Source organism: Dama dama, chromosome 26 (assembly GCF_033118175.1).
Source record: "Dama dama isolate Ldn47 chromosome 26, ASM3311817v1, whole genome shotgun sequence".
Lineage (NCBI taxonomy): Eukaryota > Metazoa > Chordata > Mammalia > Artiodactyla > Cervidae > Dama > Dama dama.
In genome coordinates this window covers 31055822-31073670 of record NC_083706.1, presented here as the reverse complement: position 1 = coordinate 31073670, position 17849 = coordinate 31055822, and the positions used below count along the sequence as shown (strand labels likewise).

Sequence of the window (17849 nt, the reverse complement as noted above, 5' to 3'; positions counted from 1 at the left end):
ACCTTTACCAAAAAGAGATTATGTAAAAAGGAAACCTTCCAAGGAGCCCTCAGCTTTGATCTCAAAGGGACTACCTGTGAATTCCATATGTAGCACTTAATCTATAGGAGGCTATGAGGTTCATATGAAAAGAAGTACGTGAAATTTATAATACAGGTCTTCATCTGGGGGGGGGGGGGCATCAGTAACCAGTTAAACTGTCACCTAGGTGCTTATAGGAAGAAAAGAAACAAGGCCAAATAGAAAAGATTTTTTTTTTCTTTTAAGTACAATACCACAGAATCAGAAGAGGATGAAAGATCAAGGTGATGCACTCAGATACTGATTTTTATTTTTAGGTGATGAGCTTCTTTATGCTTTCTCTCCAGCTTCGGGAGGCACTGGCCAAGATGATGTTGGTGGTCACTCGACGTACGCCCCAGACCACTACTCTACGCTTGGAAGGCTCGACAGCTATCGATCTACGGGACAGCGCTCAGAAACCAGGGATTCAAGCTGTCAGACAGAGGAAGTGAAAGTCGTACCACCTTCGATGAGAAGAATCAGAGCCCAAAAGGGGCAAGGCATTGCGGCGCAGATGAGTCACTTCTCAGGCTCCTCTGGGAACATGTCCGTGCTGAGTGACTCTGCGGGGGTCGTGTTCCCTTCCCGCCTCAACAGTGATGCCGGTTTCCACAGTCTTCCCCGGTCTGGGGCAAGGGCAAATGTTCAGTCCCTGGAGCCACGGCTGGGCGCCCTGGGCCCTGCGGAAGACCTGGACGGCACTTTCCCCTACCAGCGGGGTCACCCACAAGTAGATGAAGACTTTGGGCGTCTAGGAGCTGCCCCGAGGATGGGAACACTGTTGAGGCCCAAATCTCAGGAGCTGAGGCACTTCGAGGGTGAGAACGTAACCAGCCCTGCGTGTGTGGTGTCTCCTCACACGAGCTACTCCACCAGCATCATCCCAAATGCCACGCTCTCCTCCTCTTCAGAGATCATTGTGATTCACACTGCTCAGAGCTCAGGGCAGCTGGACAGTAAAATTACCAGCTCGTCTTCGTACTCAAAGGTCAGATCCAGAGACCACCTCCTCTCCAGGCAGAAAGATAGTCATCATTCATCCAGCGCAACCACGCTGCTGTCCCTCTGTGACTCCGAAGTCTCTCTAAATACACCAGCAAATCGGGAGAATGGGTCCCAAGCCATGGCCTATAACTGTAGAAATAACCTGAGCATCCCAGCCCACCCCCAGGATGTGGATAACAAGAGTGAGTCCAGTTATTCAGGCGGCCGGGGCCAGGGTGGCAGCGTGGAGCCCTGGGAATACAGTGCCTCGGGTAGTGGGCGGGCATCCCCGCTGAAGCCACATTTGGCAGCTCCTGGTTACTCCACTCCTGTGAGCAACACCAGCAGCTGCAGTTTGGACCAGACCTCTAACAAGGATGATTCCAGGTCTGTGTATTCAGAGGACCACGAGGGCTACTGCCCTACTCTGCACCCGGACTCTGGACACAGAGCTGGGGATCTGTGCAATAGTAATGATGGCTTTGGGAACCCCAGGCACAGCGTGGTCAATGTTTTTGATGGAAGAGCGCAGAGACACCAAGGGGACCGGTCCAACTGCCAAGACAAGTCCCTCACGCGAAGCATTTCTTTGAAGAAAGCCAAGAAGCCTCCCCTGCCACCCTCTCGGACGGACTCTCTGCGCAGGGTTCCCAAGAAGAACATCCAGTCGAACGGGCAGGTGCTGAACGAGAGCCTGATCGCCTCGCTCCAGCACTCGCTGCAGCTGAACCTCCCGGGCAAGGGCGGCAGCTCGCCCTCCCAGAGCCCCTGCAGTGACTTCGAAGAACCGTGGCTGCCTCGCTCCCGCAGCCAGAGCACCGTGAGCGCCGGCAGCAGCCTGACCTCCGCCACGGCGCCCAACGTCTACTCCGTGTGCGGGCTCACGCCGGCACAGAGCGACACGAGCAGCGTCAGGTCCGAGTACACAGACGCGTGGGGTTACTACATTGACTACACGGGAGTGCAGGAGGATCGGGGCAGCGCCGGCGGGGCCGGTCAGGCCGGCAGCGCAGCATCACCTGGAAGCGGGCCGGGCCGCCATCCCCTGGAGGGGTCCCGGGCCGCGGTACCCGCGGTGCCCAGTGGCGCCGTCAAACCAAAGATCACATCGCCGGAGAAGTCGCACAGAGTCACTTCTCCATCCAGTGGGTATTCCAGCCAGTCGAACACGCCCACCGCTCTCACCCCTGTGCCTGTCTTCATAAAATCAATGTCACCAGCCAGTGGGAAGGGGAAGCCCAAACCCAAAGTGCCAGAGAGGAAGTCGTCGCTTATATCTTCAGTATCCGTCTCCTCCTCCTCCACGTCTCTTTCCTCGAATACTTCCACCGAAGGAAGCGGGACAGTGAAGAAGCTGGATTCAGCACTGGTGTCTCCCTTCGCGGCTGCTCCTCACGAGTCTCCAGCCCCTTGTCCCGCTGACAAGTCTCCTTTCCTCCCTCCCCCGCCGCCTCTGGCAGATTTCCCCGAGGGCTCACCTCTGCCTCGTTCTTCCCTCTTCCCGCCTCCGCCCCCAGAAGTGCTCACTCCCTTCTGTGCCCCCAACGACGCCTGCTTTCCTCCGCCCCCCACAGCGCTGAGCCCCCCTTTTCTGGATTCATCTGCCTCCCTGCCGCCTCCGCCACCTGCCTTACCCCCCTCAGTGCCCCCGCCTGCCCCACCGCTTGACCCCAAATTGCTGAAAGATGCCAGGCCTTCTTTCAAGAAACCTGGCCAGCCAGAGTCCTCCCGGGGGGCCTGCAGACAGCCTTCCATCAAGGAGGAGGTCAGCAGACCCCCCATGCCCCTGATCACCACCGAAGCGTTGCAGATGGTGCAGTTGAGGCCGGTGAAGAAGAACTCAGGATCCGAGGTAGCCCCCTTACAGGAACACGCATCTCAGGAAAAACAAACTCCGGTTGTTCCCCAGTATCATTTAAAGCCATCTGCTTTCCTGAAATCCCGAAATAGCATACATGAAATGGAGAGTGAAAGCCAGCCTGCCTCCGCGACGAGCTCGCTCCCGACTCCTGCCAAGAGCTCGACTCAGGGTCACCAGGACAGTGCAGCCGAGCGTGGCCTCCGGAGCCACAGTCCGGCCGGGGAGGCGGAGGCCGGAGCCGGTGGCACCCCGCCCCTCGGCTCGTCGCCCGGCAGGAAGCCGCCCCCCATTTCCAAGAAGCCCAAACTGTCCTTCCTGGTGCCACCTTCGCAGAGGGATTTCACGGCGGAGCCCGCAGAGAAAGTGAGCGCGGCGTCTCCCAGCCCCACGAGCGGAGAGGCTCGAGAGAGGGGTGCAGCAGGGGCTGGTTCCGATGACACCGACTCTGGCAGCTCGGTGGTTCTTGTGGGAGGAGCTGCAGGATCCGAGTCCTCGGGCAGAGTGGAAGCCAATGTCCCCATGGTGCCAGCCCCTGCGGAGGAGCCAGGCGCCAGGAACGGTGTGGAGCGCTGCCTGCCTTCGCAGGACCCAGGGCGTGAGTCTGGTTTTCTCTTGTTCCCTAGACCGTTGGCAGCCGAGGCGAGTAGGGCTGGTGCATGCTCAGGTTCCAGCCGGCTGCATGTGGGCTCCCGGTGCCGCCTCGCGCTTAGGTTACCAACTTGGCATTTCTATGATTGTTCTTTTTTTTAATATCCAGATCTAAGGGTAGAGCTCATAGAAGGGCAGAAAATAGAAGAGGTGGGGTGGTGGGCTGAAGATTGAGTATTAAATAACTGAGTAATCCCTCCCCCCCGCCCCCCCCCCCCGCCCCACACACAGAGAGAGAGCGGCAAATAAATGTTACAGCAAAATTTAAGAGAGGTTCCGTTTTATCTAGACTTTGAACAGAAAAGCCTGAGCTTTGACTGTCACGCTTGTGTCCTTTCCCCATCTTTGTGATATATCAGAAAACAGACCCTGCTGCCTCTCCCTGGGATTCTCACGTTGTCAGGAATGGCAGAGAAGCATATTTGGGAGCTTGGCTAAAGACTGAAATTCAAGTCACTCATGCATCTTGTGTCTGCCTGCTTGCTTCTCCATAGCTGGGGTGCCGGAGGCTGAGACAGCCAGTTCTTCCTCCGAGACCTGTGATTTCCTTAAGGACGACGGGGGTGATGAGGTGATGACCCCCAGTAGACCGCGAACCACAGAAGACCTTTTTGCCGCTATTCACAGGTACCAAGAACTCCTTCCTCTGTCTTTGAATCTACTTTATGAGGGACCTTTCCAAATCAGTTCTCACTGTGTTTTTCTTTCTTGAGGTTCTTACTCTCACCTAACTGGACTTCATTAACTTGATTGTTGATTTTTTAGTTTGTTTCTATATTTTTATTTCCCTTAACTCCAATTTCTGTTTTACTTTGTTCCACTGATTTTTATGATGATGTGGAGGACAGAGGGTCAGTGTGATGATGTTTGGTTGGCCTTCCTCTTGCTAGCAAGAAATGCAGTGTCACTATATTTGACTGAATGTTTACAAGAGTAGGGTTAGAGTAGCCAGTGATCCAGTCTAGGATGAGGGATGCTGTGTTCTGTGGACTTAGCATACCCAGACTAGCTCTACAGGACTTCTTTCCTAAGTGTTTTGTTTTATTGCTTTTATTATTTTCATTTTACAGAAAAACTAGGTTTTTATAGTGTAACTTCTTTGGCTACTGAAATGTTTCAATAAAAGAGTACCTCTTTTTTAAGCAGGAGCAAAAGTAATTTAAATTTATTATTGTATACTGCTGGTGCCATCTGCTGGCATAAGAAATTACTGGGTTTTTAAACAATGTGGAGTAAATTTTTCAGAGTAACTGCCTTAACTGTTGTACTTTTTACATGCGATCACCTTAAGGAGTGATTTAGCAATACAGTTTTATTTGTTGCCTAATTTTTCTGGCTATAAGCAGTTGAATTCTCTCACAACAGTGTCATTGTAAAAATGGATACGATTGTATTTGTGCAAGTACTTTAAACTGTATGCTGTATAAAACCTTTGCTTTCTCCTAGAATTCTTTACCGCAATATTTTCAGATAACTCTTAAGAATGCCCCTCTGCTGCCAAGGCCTTGTATTTCCCTGAACCAAGGTCCCCTTTCTTCCTCCTGAAACTAAACATCTGTAAAATCATTTGATTCTCTGTGTGAGTAACCTGTGTAAGGAGTGTTTTCCCAGTTCTTGGAATCTAACTGAAGTGGCTGTGATCACATGAGATGGAAAGCATAGGATGTGCAGTCCCTACCTGAGATTCCTCCTGCAGGGTGTAAACATCTAACTTGGCCCGGGGCAGGGGCGTGGGGGGCCAAACAACCAAGCTGATGAATCAAAGTGTTTGTCAAGAATTGTGTTCTTTACTTTTGGTTCCAGTATTGGTATAATGTCCTGATAGACCCTAAACACTGCCTCTGTAATATTGTCTGACTGGTCTCTTGTCATTAGAAATTTTAAAAAGTAGCTAGTTATCAAATTATTCCTGCAAACAGGGAAATGAAAAATGCCACATCCTTTGAAACCAACTTCAATGACATTTGTAGAGATTTACACAAATGTTTCTAACCAGAAGCATGCTGGACAGCTAACAAGCTCCCTGTGATTGTTTTCTGAATTAAATGGAACCAATTGGAATTTAACTGTTAGGAAATTCTTCCAAGGCCTGACATCTTCCATTTGGTATGGGATGCACTCGATTGCCAAATATGCAGACATATATATATTTAAAATAGCATCCACTGAGAAGATGTGTTGCTAGTTGCTCTGTGTACTAAATACTTAGTCTCAGGGACAAACCCAACTGTTGTGTGACCAAATTACTACATACTTTTCCTAAAAAATCTCTTCTACATTTTATTTTGGCAACCTTCTTAAGGCACTGAAAAAAATTGTGGTTTCTCCTACTAGAGAGTTATATCTACTGCAGATGCAGAAATTGGCCAGTCTGTATTGTTCCATGTACACAAGATAGAAGAAAGACCGAATAGGGTGTGGTTTGCACAGTGAAGGCAAGGATGCAGGCTACTTTTTAGTAGATTGATAGATAATATATTAGCACACATAATAGGAAGCCATGGAAAGTCTGAGTTTTAGGGCTTTATCTTGTATCCTTCAGTAGCTAAGCTAATAATTTAAAATAAAGAATATCTAAATTGAAACACAGCTTTCAAATTTTGTAATGCAAATTAATTCACTTCAGATTTAAAGCCAGATGGAAAATGTAGAACACCACCACTTGAAGTGTGAAGTTTTTATATTTATTGAAGTAATTAGTTTTTAAGCCAGTGTTAACTGTTTAAGCATGTTTTAAATAGCCATCTTCCTTAGAAATACACACACAGTGTGTGTGTATGTGTGTGTATATATATATACATACATAGCATACATAATATTCCGAGAATTACTGTGTTTAGATTTAATTCTCATTTTCAGGGGCAGTTGCTCTTAAGAAACAACAATACTTTTATAAATTCCCATCTGCTCTTCATTCTGAATCTACATTTAAAAGGCCTTTAATTTAGATTTAATCAAACATAGCTATGGCTTATTATATGGATCTCAGAACACGCTCTCCATTTAAAATCCCAACAAAAAAATTATCCTAAAACCAATACCTGCAAGAATCATATGAGCAGAGATGTCTTTGGGAAGAAACCAGAATAAATTGTGAGGTCATGTGCTTTATGTGGAAAGATAGTCCGTCAAATTCTACTTTTTGTATTAAGCTGTGTAACTTCACCCTCTGGACATCGATTACTTTTTCTGACTGGACCTTCCCGCATAGCTCAGTTGGTAAAGATTCTGCCTGCAATGCAGGAGACTCGGGTTCGATTCCTGGGTTGGGAAGATCCCTGGAGAAGGAAATGGCAACCCACTCCAGTATTCTTGCCTGGAGAATCCCATGGACAGAGAAGCCTGGCAGGCTATAGTCCATGGGGTCACAAAGAGTCGGACACGACTGAGCGACTAAACCAAACCACCTCTGAAATTCTGAGCTGTTATTGTTTCCATGGCTTTTGTCAGTGGGTCACTAACTTACTCTAAAGCATTGCTCTTGTTGACAGTGGAACAGGACCACGGAACCTAAGTTTCATAGGCCAGTTAGTGTCATCCCAACGGAGCTGGCATGATGTCAGCTCTGGTCACCCCGTTCAGCCTCTTAATTGGATTTTTACCACTTCTGACCTTTCATTTTGGTAGCTGCTTTTTGGCCAGAAGGATGGAGAGGATCCTGGAAGCACTGAGCCCAGGGCAGCCATCACAGGCCTATCCTTCCCATGCCTGGCTATGAGGGACCTGTAAAAGCATCACTGAAGCCTGAGCTGGTAGCAGGAAGGGAGGATTACATTTCCCTAAATGACACTGAAAGGTTTGTTGGGCACCTACTCTATGCCTGACACTTTAAGGCTGTAACTGCACTTATCGCGACTGATAAGCTATAAGCTATATACTGTTATTCCCCCTTTTCCAGATAGGAAACAGGATCAGAAACTGGCCCCAGGTCACAGAGCAAGGAAGCTTTTGCAGTGGGTAAAGCCAGGTCTTTCTCCAGAGATCCTTTATCTCACTGAATCCTCACAAACCTGTGAGGCTGGTATCATCACCCACATTTTACAAGTATGAAAAGCTTGTAAATAGATGGATTACTGGTCCAGGATTACGTAGTTAAAAGTTGCTCAGCTTCAACTCTTAATCTGTATATTTCAGATAGTATCCTTTCAACCTTTGTCCGTTGCATGTTCTAGGATTTTATAGCAGAAGAAGAAGTATAACCACATATTTTTAAAATAAATCGTTTTCTTAGAGCAAGCCCAACCTGCACTTAGCTGAGTGATTCATCCCACACTGAGTGGTTGTTAGGAAGACACCAACAAGGGGCCACTTGCATCATCTGCTTTATTTTCTGTAATTCACTCTCAGCAGAAAACACATTGAGCAGGGAGGTTCTTAGAGACCGAGGATAAGAACTACCCCCAGGACAATTTTACTCTCCCTGAAGGCCCCTCCTCTTTCACTCTCTACCCCATTCTTCACATTCTCTGGATCAGTCAGGGGATGTCAGTCAAGAAACAGGATTGAGTGTGGAAGGTTCACTCTTGTTTTCTGGAAAGTTGGATTTCTAGGAGTTGACATATGGTCCAGTAAAAGCTAAAGAAAACTGGTTTTATGTCAAACTCTAGAATGAGTGAGAATGTAAAGTTAGCGTTGTCCTAGAATCTGAGGTGGGGGCCCTGTCTCAGTGTGTGGGATATTCTAGGACTTGGCTTATCTACTAGGCCATTCAGGTGCCAGCACCGAACAAGAAATGGAAGAGGAGAATGAAAGGAAGGTCAGCCCCAATATCAGTCTCATGTAGAAAAGTTAAATAAGAAATGGCAGTTATGAAAAGCTTTGGAAATGATCCTATCCAAAGTAAGATAATACGATGTTTGAGATTTATTTCAAAATAATCCAGTGAGTGTGGAAATGATATCACAGTGACCATAAGTTAATAATTATCATAACTGGGTCATGGTCACACATAGTAATACAATGAACTATTCTTTTTGCCTGGGTGTTTGGAACTTTCCATAGTGAAAATAATAGATGGTGGCCTGAATATCAGTAAGGGAAGCAGGGTGGTTGTGGCCCACATCCAGTGGTCCACCGGGAGTTAACCTTCATCTTAATATTATTAAATCTCAGGTCTAAGAGGAAAGTCCTTGGCCGTAAAGATTCAGATGATGATCACTCCCGAAACCATTCTCCCTCCCCACCAGTGACACCCACAGGTGCTGCCCCCAGCCTGGCCTCCCAGAAGCAAGTGGGGTCCATTCAGAGAAGCGTCCGGAAGAGCAGCACCAGCAGTGACAACTTCAAAGCTCTGCTGCTGAAAAAGGGGAGTCGCTCGGATACCAGCGCCCGCATGTCAGCAGCCGAGATGCTCAAGAACACAGATCCTAGATTCCAGAGATCAAGGTCGGAGCCATCGCCAGACACGCCCGAGAGCCCGTCAAGCTGCTCCCCGAACAAGAACAGGAGGGCGCAGGAGGAGTGGGCCAAGACCGAAGGCTTGATGCCTCGGAGTCTGTCCTTCTCCGGCCCCAGGTACGGCCGCAGTCGAACGCCGCCTTCCGCCGCCAGCAGCAGGTACAGCGTGCGGAACCGGATCCAGAGCAGCCCCATGACCGTCATCTCGGAGGGCGAAGGGGAAGCCACGGAGCCCGTAGACAGCGTGGCTTTTCGGGCCCCGGGTGCTGCGAGGGGATGTTCGCTGGATGGACTGGCGGGGGGTGGTGTGGATGAGGGCAGCCTGCTCTGTGCCGGGGGACCCGCCGCCCCGCTGGGGACCCAGGCTCCTGGTCCGGCAGTGGGGCTGCCCAGCGCAGAGGGCGGGGGCCCTTCCGAACAGCGAGGCGGTCTCGCCGGGGATGAGAGTTAGGGGCAAGAAACTCCCAGGTGATGTGGGGAGATGTGCAGCACAGGCTCTCGGAAGCCCGACAGGCCCCTGCCCTGCCTTGGCCTGTGATGCCGCTCAGCATCTGTGCTGTGGGCCCGGGCACCGCCAGCCTCGCCGCGGAGGGGAAGGGCTATTGAGGACTCACGTGGCACTTGCCCTGTGGCTTAAACGCAAGTAGAAGCTTAACTTCTGAAAGTGCTTCCTGGGGAAGATTTTTTTTTTTTTTTTTTTTTTTTAGCTAAATGCTGGGTGTGTGTGGAGGGATGTGCGTGTGCGTGTGTGCATTCAGAACACTTTTTACATTAAAAAAAATACACACACACACACATCACCACCACTACCACCATCAACAGCATGTACAGAAATAGGAGAGAGCTGCTAAGCTAGGTAGAGTGATGGAGCCTCTGGGCTAGGTGGTAATTGCTTTAAAAGTATCATGTTAATGGAAATTAGTTCCAGGGAGAGAACCATTACTTCTAGGAAAGAGGGGGTAGGTTTGCTGGTTCTGAGCACATGGGGGTATGGGCTTTCCAGGAGAGCAGGTTGTGGTTACCCCCAAAAGTTGGAAAAGGGCTAAGCGGCTAATTGGTTCAGGTACTTCCTTTTCTGTAAAAACGACAGACAGGTGGACATGGCAATGCTGTAACTCAGGGTTTGCTGCTCTGCCGCAGAGACGCCACTCCTAGCCTGGTTGGAAGAAAATGTGGGTCATTTTTTAACGCCTTGCCTCCCTGAGAAGCAGCTGAGACCTCCTTAGAGAACAGAAATGGCAGTGGCCCATGCAGAGAGGGTAATGGAGATGAGAGCTGGGGAGAGGAGTAAGTGATACACTGCTGGAATTTGGTTCCTGCTTATTCAATAAAATTATTTTTCAGAATTAAACTTTAAAACTTGCACTACAGAACTGTGGGTGGAGCCTTTCCTTTTACAACTGTTTTTCTTTTTTTTTACACCAGAGTTTAAACTTCCATTTGGTAATTTCTTATCACTTGAAATGTCAACATTTGCTAACTTTTGGTTACACCAAAGAAAAAGTTAATGCTGTTTTTCCTTGAACTGCCTGCAGTATCATGTCCTTACTTAGAAAGGGTTATCAAAATCTATTATATACTATCTTACTTGGAAGAAGATGCTGACTAGCTCTTTTTGGTCAAATAAACTGATAAACATTGGCAGGGCCTGGCTCTTAAGTAGCCCTGGGCAATGAGTTTTTAGATTAAAAAGATTTTTTGCATCATTTGGTTTGTGTGTTTTTATATTTTTTATAAATAATTGAATTTGGCTAATTACCTTCTAATCTTCTCTGGTTAGAATTTTAACACTTTTAGATGTGGAAGAAAAGTGTGTAAAGTATTTATTTTTATGTGATATTCTTGTGACCACTTCCTCCCAACTGTCATGTACATAGACTTCTTTATTTGTTGGTTCAATAAAATCGGAGTCTTGTGTTCTTCATCAGAAGGACCTCAGAAGAGAGTTACTGAGATTATTGGCCTAAATACAACACGGTTGCCAATTATCATCTTTTTTGGTGTGACAATATCATCTAAAAGCTGGACTGCACAGGCTCAGTCATTGTAAGGTTTACACGCTAAAATATGACAAACCCATTTTAGATGCATCTTTGAAACAAAAACAAATCTAAAGAATTAAGACTCCTATTCTGTGAAGAAAGCAAAACACATCTTTTCACACAACCAGATATCAAAACCTGACACTTGGCCAAGAGCAAAACCACTTGGAGCAAGTGTGTTCTATGATGGGCACAGGAATCCTTTGTCCTCAATTTCAGAAAAGTGACATTGGCTTTCAGATATGAAATCTTCTCAGAGCTACCTAAAAAAGATTAAAATGTACTTGGATATCAGAAAACAAATTTAATATATAAATCATTTATGTTGAAGGTAAGATACGTACCCTCAAAACTAATGATAAAGCTTTTTTTTAATCCCCATTTGTAAAGGAAAAATATACTAGGTTTTTTCATTCGCTTTGAATAAAACAATTGTAAAGTAAATATTTGAACCTTTTTTGTTCTTGTTGTTTGTACATGCATTTTTGAATGATGAGTTAGGTCTTCTTGTACCGACCTGCTGAGTGCTTTGCTGGAAACAGACAGAACAGCAGTGACGACCAGAAGGTGCCCGTGGGAGGTGAGGACCCAACAGAGAAGAGATAGAACACCACAAGACACCGTCTAAAAGGACAGTGGGGAAAACAACTCTTAAGTGATGTCTTGTGGACTTTTGAATAAAATCCCAATTATGTGTTGACTGAGAGTTTAGGTCATGTGACGTGGAGAGATGCGAGAGCTTTGCACAACATGGATGAAATATAGGGAGATAAGAATCTAGACTCATCCCAGAACAGACATCTTCAGGTTTGCTGCGTGATTTCCTCTGTGGGACTGGCTACTGTTAATGAAAACATTGTATTTAAAAACTCAGTGAAGACAGACTTGTTAACTCTTCCTTATACCCCAGACTTGAAAGCCCCCCACCACCACCCGGGCTAAGCGATTTCCACCTTGTTTTTCTGAGAGCTGGGAGAGAAACAAATGACCATTTGGTCTGTTGGTTGGAAGCAGCCTTAGCTTTCATCTGATTTCTGCCCTCCTGTTTCTAAAGAGTGTTGATCGTAGCCATTGCTTCTCCTGTGGGGATGAGAGCGTATTTGAGGAATCACAATGTTGAGGAAAGAAAAGGAGGCATTTCTTTATCTTGATCTTACTTCCCATCCACCAACACCACATCCAGCTCTGGGGTGAGCATCCCGGGAGGACAGGAGAAACACAAGATTGGCCTTGTTGGTTCTGCATTAATGTGCTTAACTGAATTTGTATAATTGTTTATATTGCTGGGATTTCATCATGAAATGAGCACAATAGGATAACTTACTTTCACAAATATTAGGATATTGTTGAGGTAGGGAAGAAGGGTCTTTTGAATAAAACATGGACCTGATTCTTGAGGTCTGATTTCCTCTTACAAACTATTTAGTTACTGTACCATAGGTTTGTTTGTTTGTTTTTTTTTTTTTTTTTTCAGTGAGCTGCCCTAAACTACCTTGCACAGAGGCCAGCCTTTATTTACAGAACCAGAACTAATGACCTATAGTCATTTGTTTAGCAATGAAAAAAAGAAACCATTTATCAAATTCTTAATCGGGTGCTAGGTAAAGATGAGGGAGTTCTAAGAAAAATGTGGATTAGAGATAATTAAGGTACATCAAACTTGGTGAAAAAGACATACAATGAACTATGTTATAAAACATTAGTGTCAGAGTGGATAGAAAAGGAAGAACACTGGGAAAACCCTGCTGGGCCCCCCCTCCCCCACCACATGAGTTCTCCTTTACCAACAGAACACCTGAAATTGGTTCAGACCAACCAAAACACTTCCACTCCTCCTCCCCCATTGTCTATGGCACAGTTTTGGCCAATGAGACATAGGTAATAGTCTGTGAGTTTCTAGGAAAGCTGCTTTTCTTGTGTAGGTACCATCCCCTTCCTTCTTTTATCCCTGGAATGGATGGGAGGCTGGAGGAGAAACTACTCTTGTAACATTCCAGGCAACAACAAGGATGGAAGAAGCCACATGGTGTGGAAAGCAGAGGGGAAAGGAGCCTGGTCCATTGATAACATCCAGAGTCACCTTACCAGCCTTGGGCTGTCTACCTCCAAGACCCACTGGGTAAGTCATGTGTCACCTGCTTTGCAGGTGACTGATACAGTCACCTGTATCAGTTCTCAGAGGAAGATAAGAGGGATTGGCTATGGTGAACATGAGCTAAGACGCAATGAATCAGTGTGGAGTTATCCTGCCTGTCAAATATGTCAATCTTAATTATATATTTGAGGGTTGGAGAAATAACCAGTGAGGGTTTGCAGACCCAGGGAACCCACTATAAGCAAAGCTTTGAACAGAACTCCATTTATTTTCCAGAGTCCATATGCTCCCATTTTAAAATGGGAGGGGAACTATGATGATACTTGGAGTTTCTAGGTATCAAATGTCAATTTGAATCCTGACATATCTTGGTATTTTTTTCTTTCCCCAGTGTACAGTCACCTGAGTAAATGACCATAGGACCTATTGGAAAAACACTAGGGGAATCTTTAGTGTATACACTTGCTGAAATATTGCAGTGATCTTTCCCCTAAGGATCCAGTTATTCAGCCAGTGAGTTTCGTGTCTGGAAACTGGGCAAGGGATTACAGTTTTGTGGGGTTTGGGAGGAGCTGAGGGAGAAGATGCTCTCAGCCCACTGCTTATCCATCCTTGCTCTCTTTTGATTATATATAATCACTCTTATTGGTTACTCTGTTTCATCCTTTGTTGTTCAGTCGCTAAATCACGTATGACTCTGCAACCCCATGGACTGCAGCACACACCAGGCTTCCCTGTCCATCACCATCTCTCAGAGTTTGCTCAAACTTATGTCCATTGAGTCAGTGATGCCATCTGACCATCTTGTCCTCTATTGTCCCCTTCTCCTCCTGCCTTCAATCTTTCCCAGCAAAAGGGTCTTTTCCAATGAGTCAGCACTTCCCATTAGGTGGCCAAAGTATTTTGTCATTAAGGATGTCACGTTCTATTAACTGTCTCCTAAGACTTAACGAGACAGGTCCCCTTGGCTGCCGTTTTGACCTTGGTGTTTAATACAATTGACGCATCCTGACTTTTGTGGTGAGCACTGCCACCTGGCCTTTGCAAGTTCACATCATCACCCACATTGCTCTCAGCAAGCAAAGCCCCATCCTGCCTCTCCAGCCCAGACTACAGAAAGAGCCTCCACAGAGTCCTTGCTGATGTGCATGCCTCCTGCACCAGTGCATGCCCGCTGGCCTTGGTAAATGGTGGGTCCTCTGAACCCTCCCATGGAACACAGTTTCTGTGGACTGAATTGTCTTGCCCCACAAATTCAGATGTTGAAGCCCTGGCCCCCAAAGTGATAGTATTAATATTTGGAGATGGGCCTTTGGGAGATGATGAGGTTTAGGTGAGGTCACGAGAGTGGAGTCCCCAGGTAGGACTGGTGTCCTTAGAAGTGTCCTTACAAGAAGAGAAAGGGACCAGGGAGCCCCCTCCCTCTCCACTGTGTGAGAAGGTGGGGTGAAGATGGCTATTTTCAAGCCTGGAAGTGGGCCTCACCAGGCACTGATTCAACCAGAACCTTGATCTTGGAATCCTCGGCCTTCAGAACCATGAGAAATACTTTTCTCTTTGTTTAAGCCGCTGAGTCTATGATGATCTGTTAGAACAGCCCAAATAGACTAAGACAAAAATCTGACAGGCCTCCTTGCCACAGGTGCTATACCCATTCCAGCACACCCCTTCCGTGAGACTTTTCCTTCCTTTGTTACCTCTCCCAGCAGTTCAGGCATTTCAACATTTCTATCACTTTTTTCTGGCTACTAGGCACGGCCCTAAAACTAGTTTTATTCATGGCCTTCAGTGCTGTATTCTGAGCAATATCCCCAAGTCAAACTTTCCCTTTTTCAGTCTTGTGTCCTGGCATCTTTGACAAAGCACCTCTAAAGCCTGCCTTCAGTATGAGGTGAGGACTGTTTAACAAGCTACCAAAAAGGTTCTGACCCTTACGCATAGCTTTAAATGTTAATTAACCTTAACTTTCCCTGATCCACCTGGGACATTGGATCATTGTGGGACAACAATCCAACTCAGTAATGACCATTCAAGTCCACTGCACTTATACTCATTATCCAGCCTAACCCCAATTTTTAAAATACCTGAATCATTCACCAGTCACTGCATTCCTTCCATCAGTATGCCATTCCATCTAAACTTAATAACTAGACAGCCTCGTGCCAGGAGCTGTGTATATATGGCCTGTCTGCAGGGATGGGACCAGACAGGCAGTTTGTGACCCAGTCCCCAAAGTGCTGTCTTACTGCCCATGATCTCGGGACCACTCTGAGACCAGCTGTGCCAGTTCAATGCTGAGACAGGGTTGGGAATACAAAAGATGTATAGTGACGTCATACCAATGAAAGGGAAGAAGAGATTTGGAGACTACAACACAGATCTGACAGTCTCTGATCCCTGGGTCCGGATCCCCCTGGAGAAGGAAACTGCCATCACTTCAGTATTGTTGCCTGGAGAATTCCATGGACAGAGGAGCCTGGTGGGCTACAGTCCTTGGGGTCGCAAGGAGTTGGACACGACTGAGCAACTAACAGTTTCACTTCACTTTTCACCAGCCCCTGAGGGAACTCCAGAGCAAAGACTTTATACAAAGGGTCCTGAGTCAGACAGAAATGCCTAGGTCCTTGTGCCACAGCCTTGCTCAGTCACTGGCTGAAAGATGCCAGAGAAAAGTGTGTTGTCAACTTTCACTGCCTGGCTCCTTTGTAGGGAAGATACCGCCCTGAGAGTAGTGTGTCTTTATCTGCAGTGGATCCTGAAGAAAGTAACAGCTGGCGACATCAGTTAATCACACCCCTCACAGTTGGGCAACAGTCCTTCTGGGAAGGTAGATCCAAGTGGTCCACCGACCTGTGCTTGCCTGCCAGGACTCCAAATCTCAGAAAAGACAGGCCCGTGCTTTGGCCACACTTGCAAATAAGTGCCAGAAGTGATCGATGACGACTTTGCATCCATGATCTTGCCTCTGAACCAGACTCCTAAAACATGCTCATCAGCAGTGGCCTCACTCTGGTAACCACACCTCCACAACTAAAGCTCAGTCAGTTCCTAAGTGATTCTGCAAGTCTGCTAATCCTAGAACTCTGCGCTTACAGAAGCCCTGTACCAGTCCGTGGTTCCCATTGCCTGGGGAGGCTGTGTCCTGCCAGCCCAGTGCTCCCCACCCAGCAAGCAGTATGAGCAGCTTGGTTCTGGATACCCAAGGTGGCCTCTTCCTTTGATGTGTCCCCTCTGCTCAAAAGGCTCTCCCTGCCCCCAGGCTGTCATCTGAATGGCACCTTCTCACCATTCAGGTCTCATATGTCTCTTCCTTGGGGAGGCCTGATCTGACCTCCCACGTGACGGCCACTGCACCCCGCCCAGCCACACTCTATCCCACGGCCCCACTGGTATCTGCACTGTCTCACTCTCTGGAATGTACACTCGAGGATGGGGACCTGCCTGCCCTGCTTACTGCTGTATTCTCATCTGGAAGCTGGACTGAGTGGAAGAGTGGAACACGTGGTTGAATTTGATGGGTTCAGCCCACTGATGGGGAGGCATTTCTGCCAACCCTCTGGACTGTGTGCAGAGCCTAAGACAGAGGAGGGACTCCATAATGACCTACTGAAAGATGAAAACAAATGACATTTCCGTGAAATATGTAGAAGGAAAAGAAAGATTTCTAGAGGGCTAAGGGATGACCAGGAAAGAATGAATGAATGAACTCAGTTTAAATGAATTTGCAGACTTATAAGTGTATCTTGTGAAAAACTGACATACAAATGTGAACGGGTCTGTGGGAAACACAGTGATGGGGGGTGTTACCCACCTTAATTCCCTATCGTGCTGATGCTTACTCACTCAAGTCATGTCTGACTCTTTGTGACTCCATGGACTGTAGCCCACTAGCCTCCTCTTTCCATGGGATTTTCCAAGCAAGAGTACTCGAGTAGGTTGTCATTTCCTTCTCCAGGGGATCTTCCCAACCCGGGGATCGAACCTGCATCTCTTACTTCTCCTGCATTGGCAGGCGGGTTCTTTTAACACTAGCGCCCTGATTCCCTGTCGCAGTTCCTGAAATATGTCCTCCCAACCTACAGCTCCAAGGAAACCTCTGGACAACTCTTTCTGGAGAAACTGGATAATCAAGGCAAAGGAGAGATGGAAATTATTGTCCTAAGTAAGGGTCTAGGGGAACTAGGATTTTATTTTTTGGGGGTGGGGAAAATCAGGCAGAATCAGAGCCTATTGGTGAGCAGACTGGAGCGTGAGGAAAGGGAGAGCGTGAAGATGGAGGAAGGTGTAATCGATGGAGCGTGAATTAGACCAACAGGAAGAGTGGAAGGTTTAGCCTCAGAAAGGAATCTAGACACGAATTTCCTATCCAAAAGAGAAGAGAAAGCTCAACTGAAATACTGAGGGATATTTTGTAGTCAGTGCCAGCCACATAATTAAAATAACTGATTCACTGCTGTGAGAAATCCTGTCTGGTCTGGATTAATTTAGGGCTGAAAAATGTTTTCATTTATGATTTACGGAGGAGGAGGGGAAAATGGCATACCTTAGAGTACTTAGAGTACAAAATCGCTTTTTTATGGAACACGTTTCAGATTACAACTACATCTTGGCAATCGGAAATATGCTTTTCTCGTCTAAAATGAAATTTACTACATAAGAGATGCCTTTTTTTATAGTGTTATAAAGCAAATATGTAAATATTTACTTCATACCAGTAGAGGCGAGTACTGTGGACATTTCATCAGTAGGAAGGCTAAAA

The 17849-nt window shown here is 46.8% G+C and overlaps 1 protein-coding gene across 3 annotated transcripts in view; it reads left to right on the top strand.

Annotated features, from left to right (window-relative positions):
* NHSL1 (NHS like 1) overlaps nt 1-11062 on the top strand; it is a 140896-nt gene extending 129834 nt beyond the window's left edge. For all 3 annotated transcript variants that reach the window (XM_061130357.1, XM_061130356.1, XM_061130358.1), the window contains 3 exons: nt 369-3503; nt 4051-4183; nt 8669-11062. In XM_061130357.1, coding sequence (XP_060986340.1) covers nt 369-3503; nt 4051-4183; nt 8669-9404 — 4004 coding nt within the window. In that variant the 3' untranslated portion in view covers nt 9405-11062. The remainder of the gene's footprint in view (nt 1-368; nt 3504-4050; nt 4184-8668) is intronic.
* Nucleotides 11063-17849: the final 6787 nt, after the last annotated feature.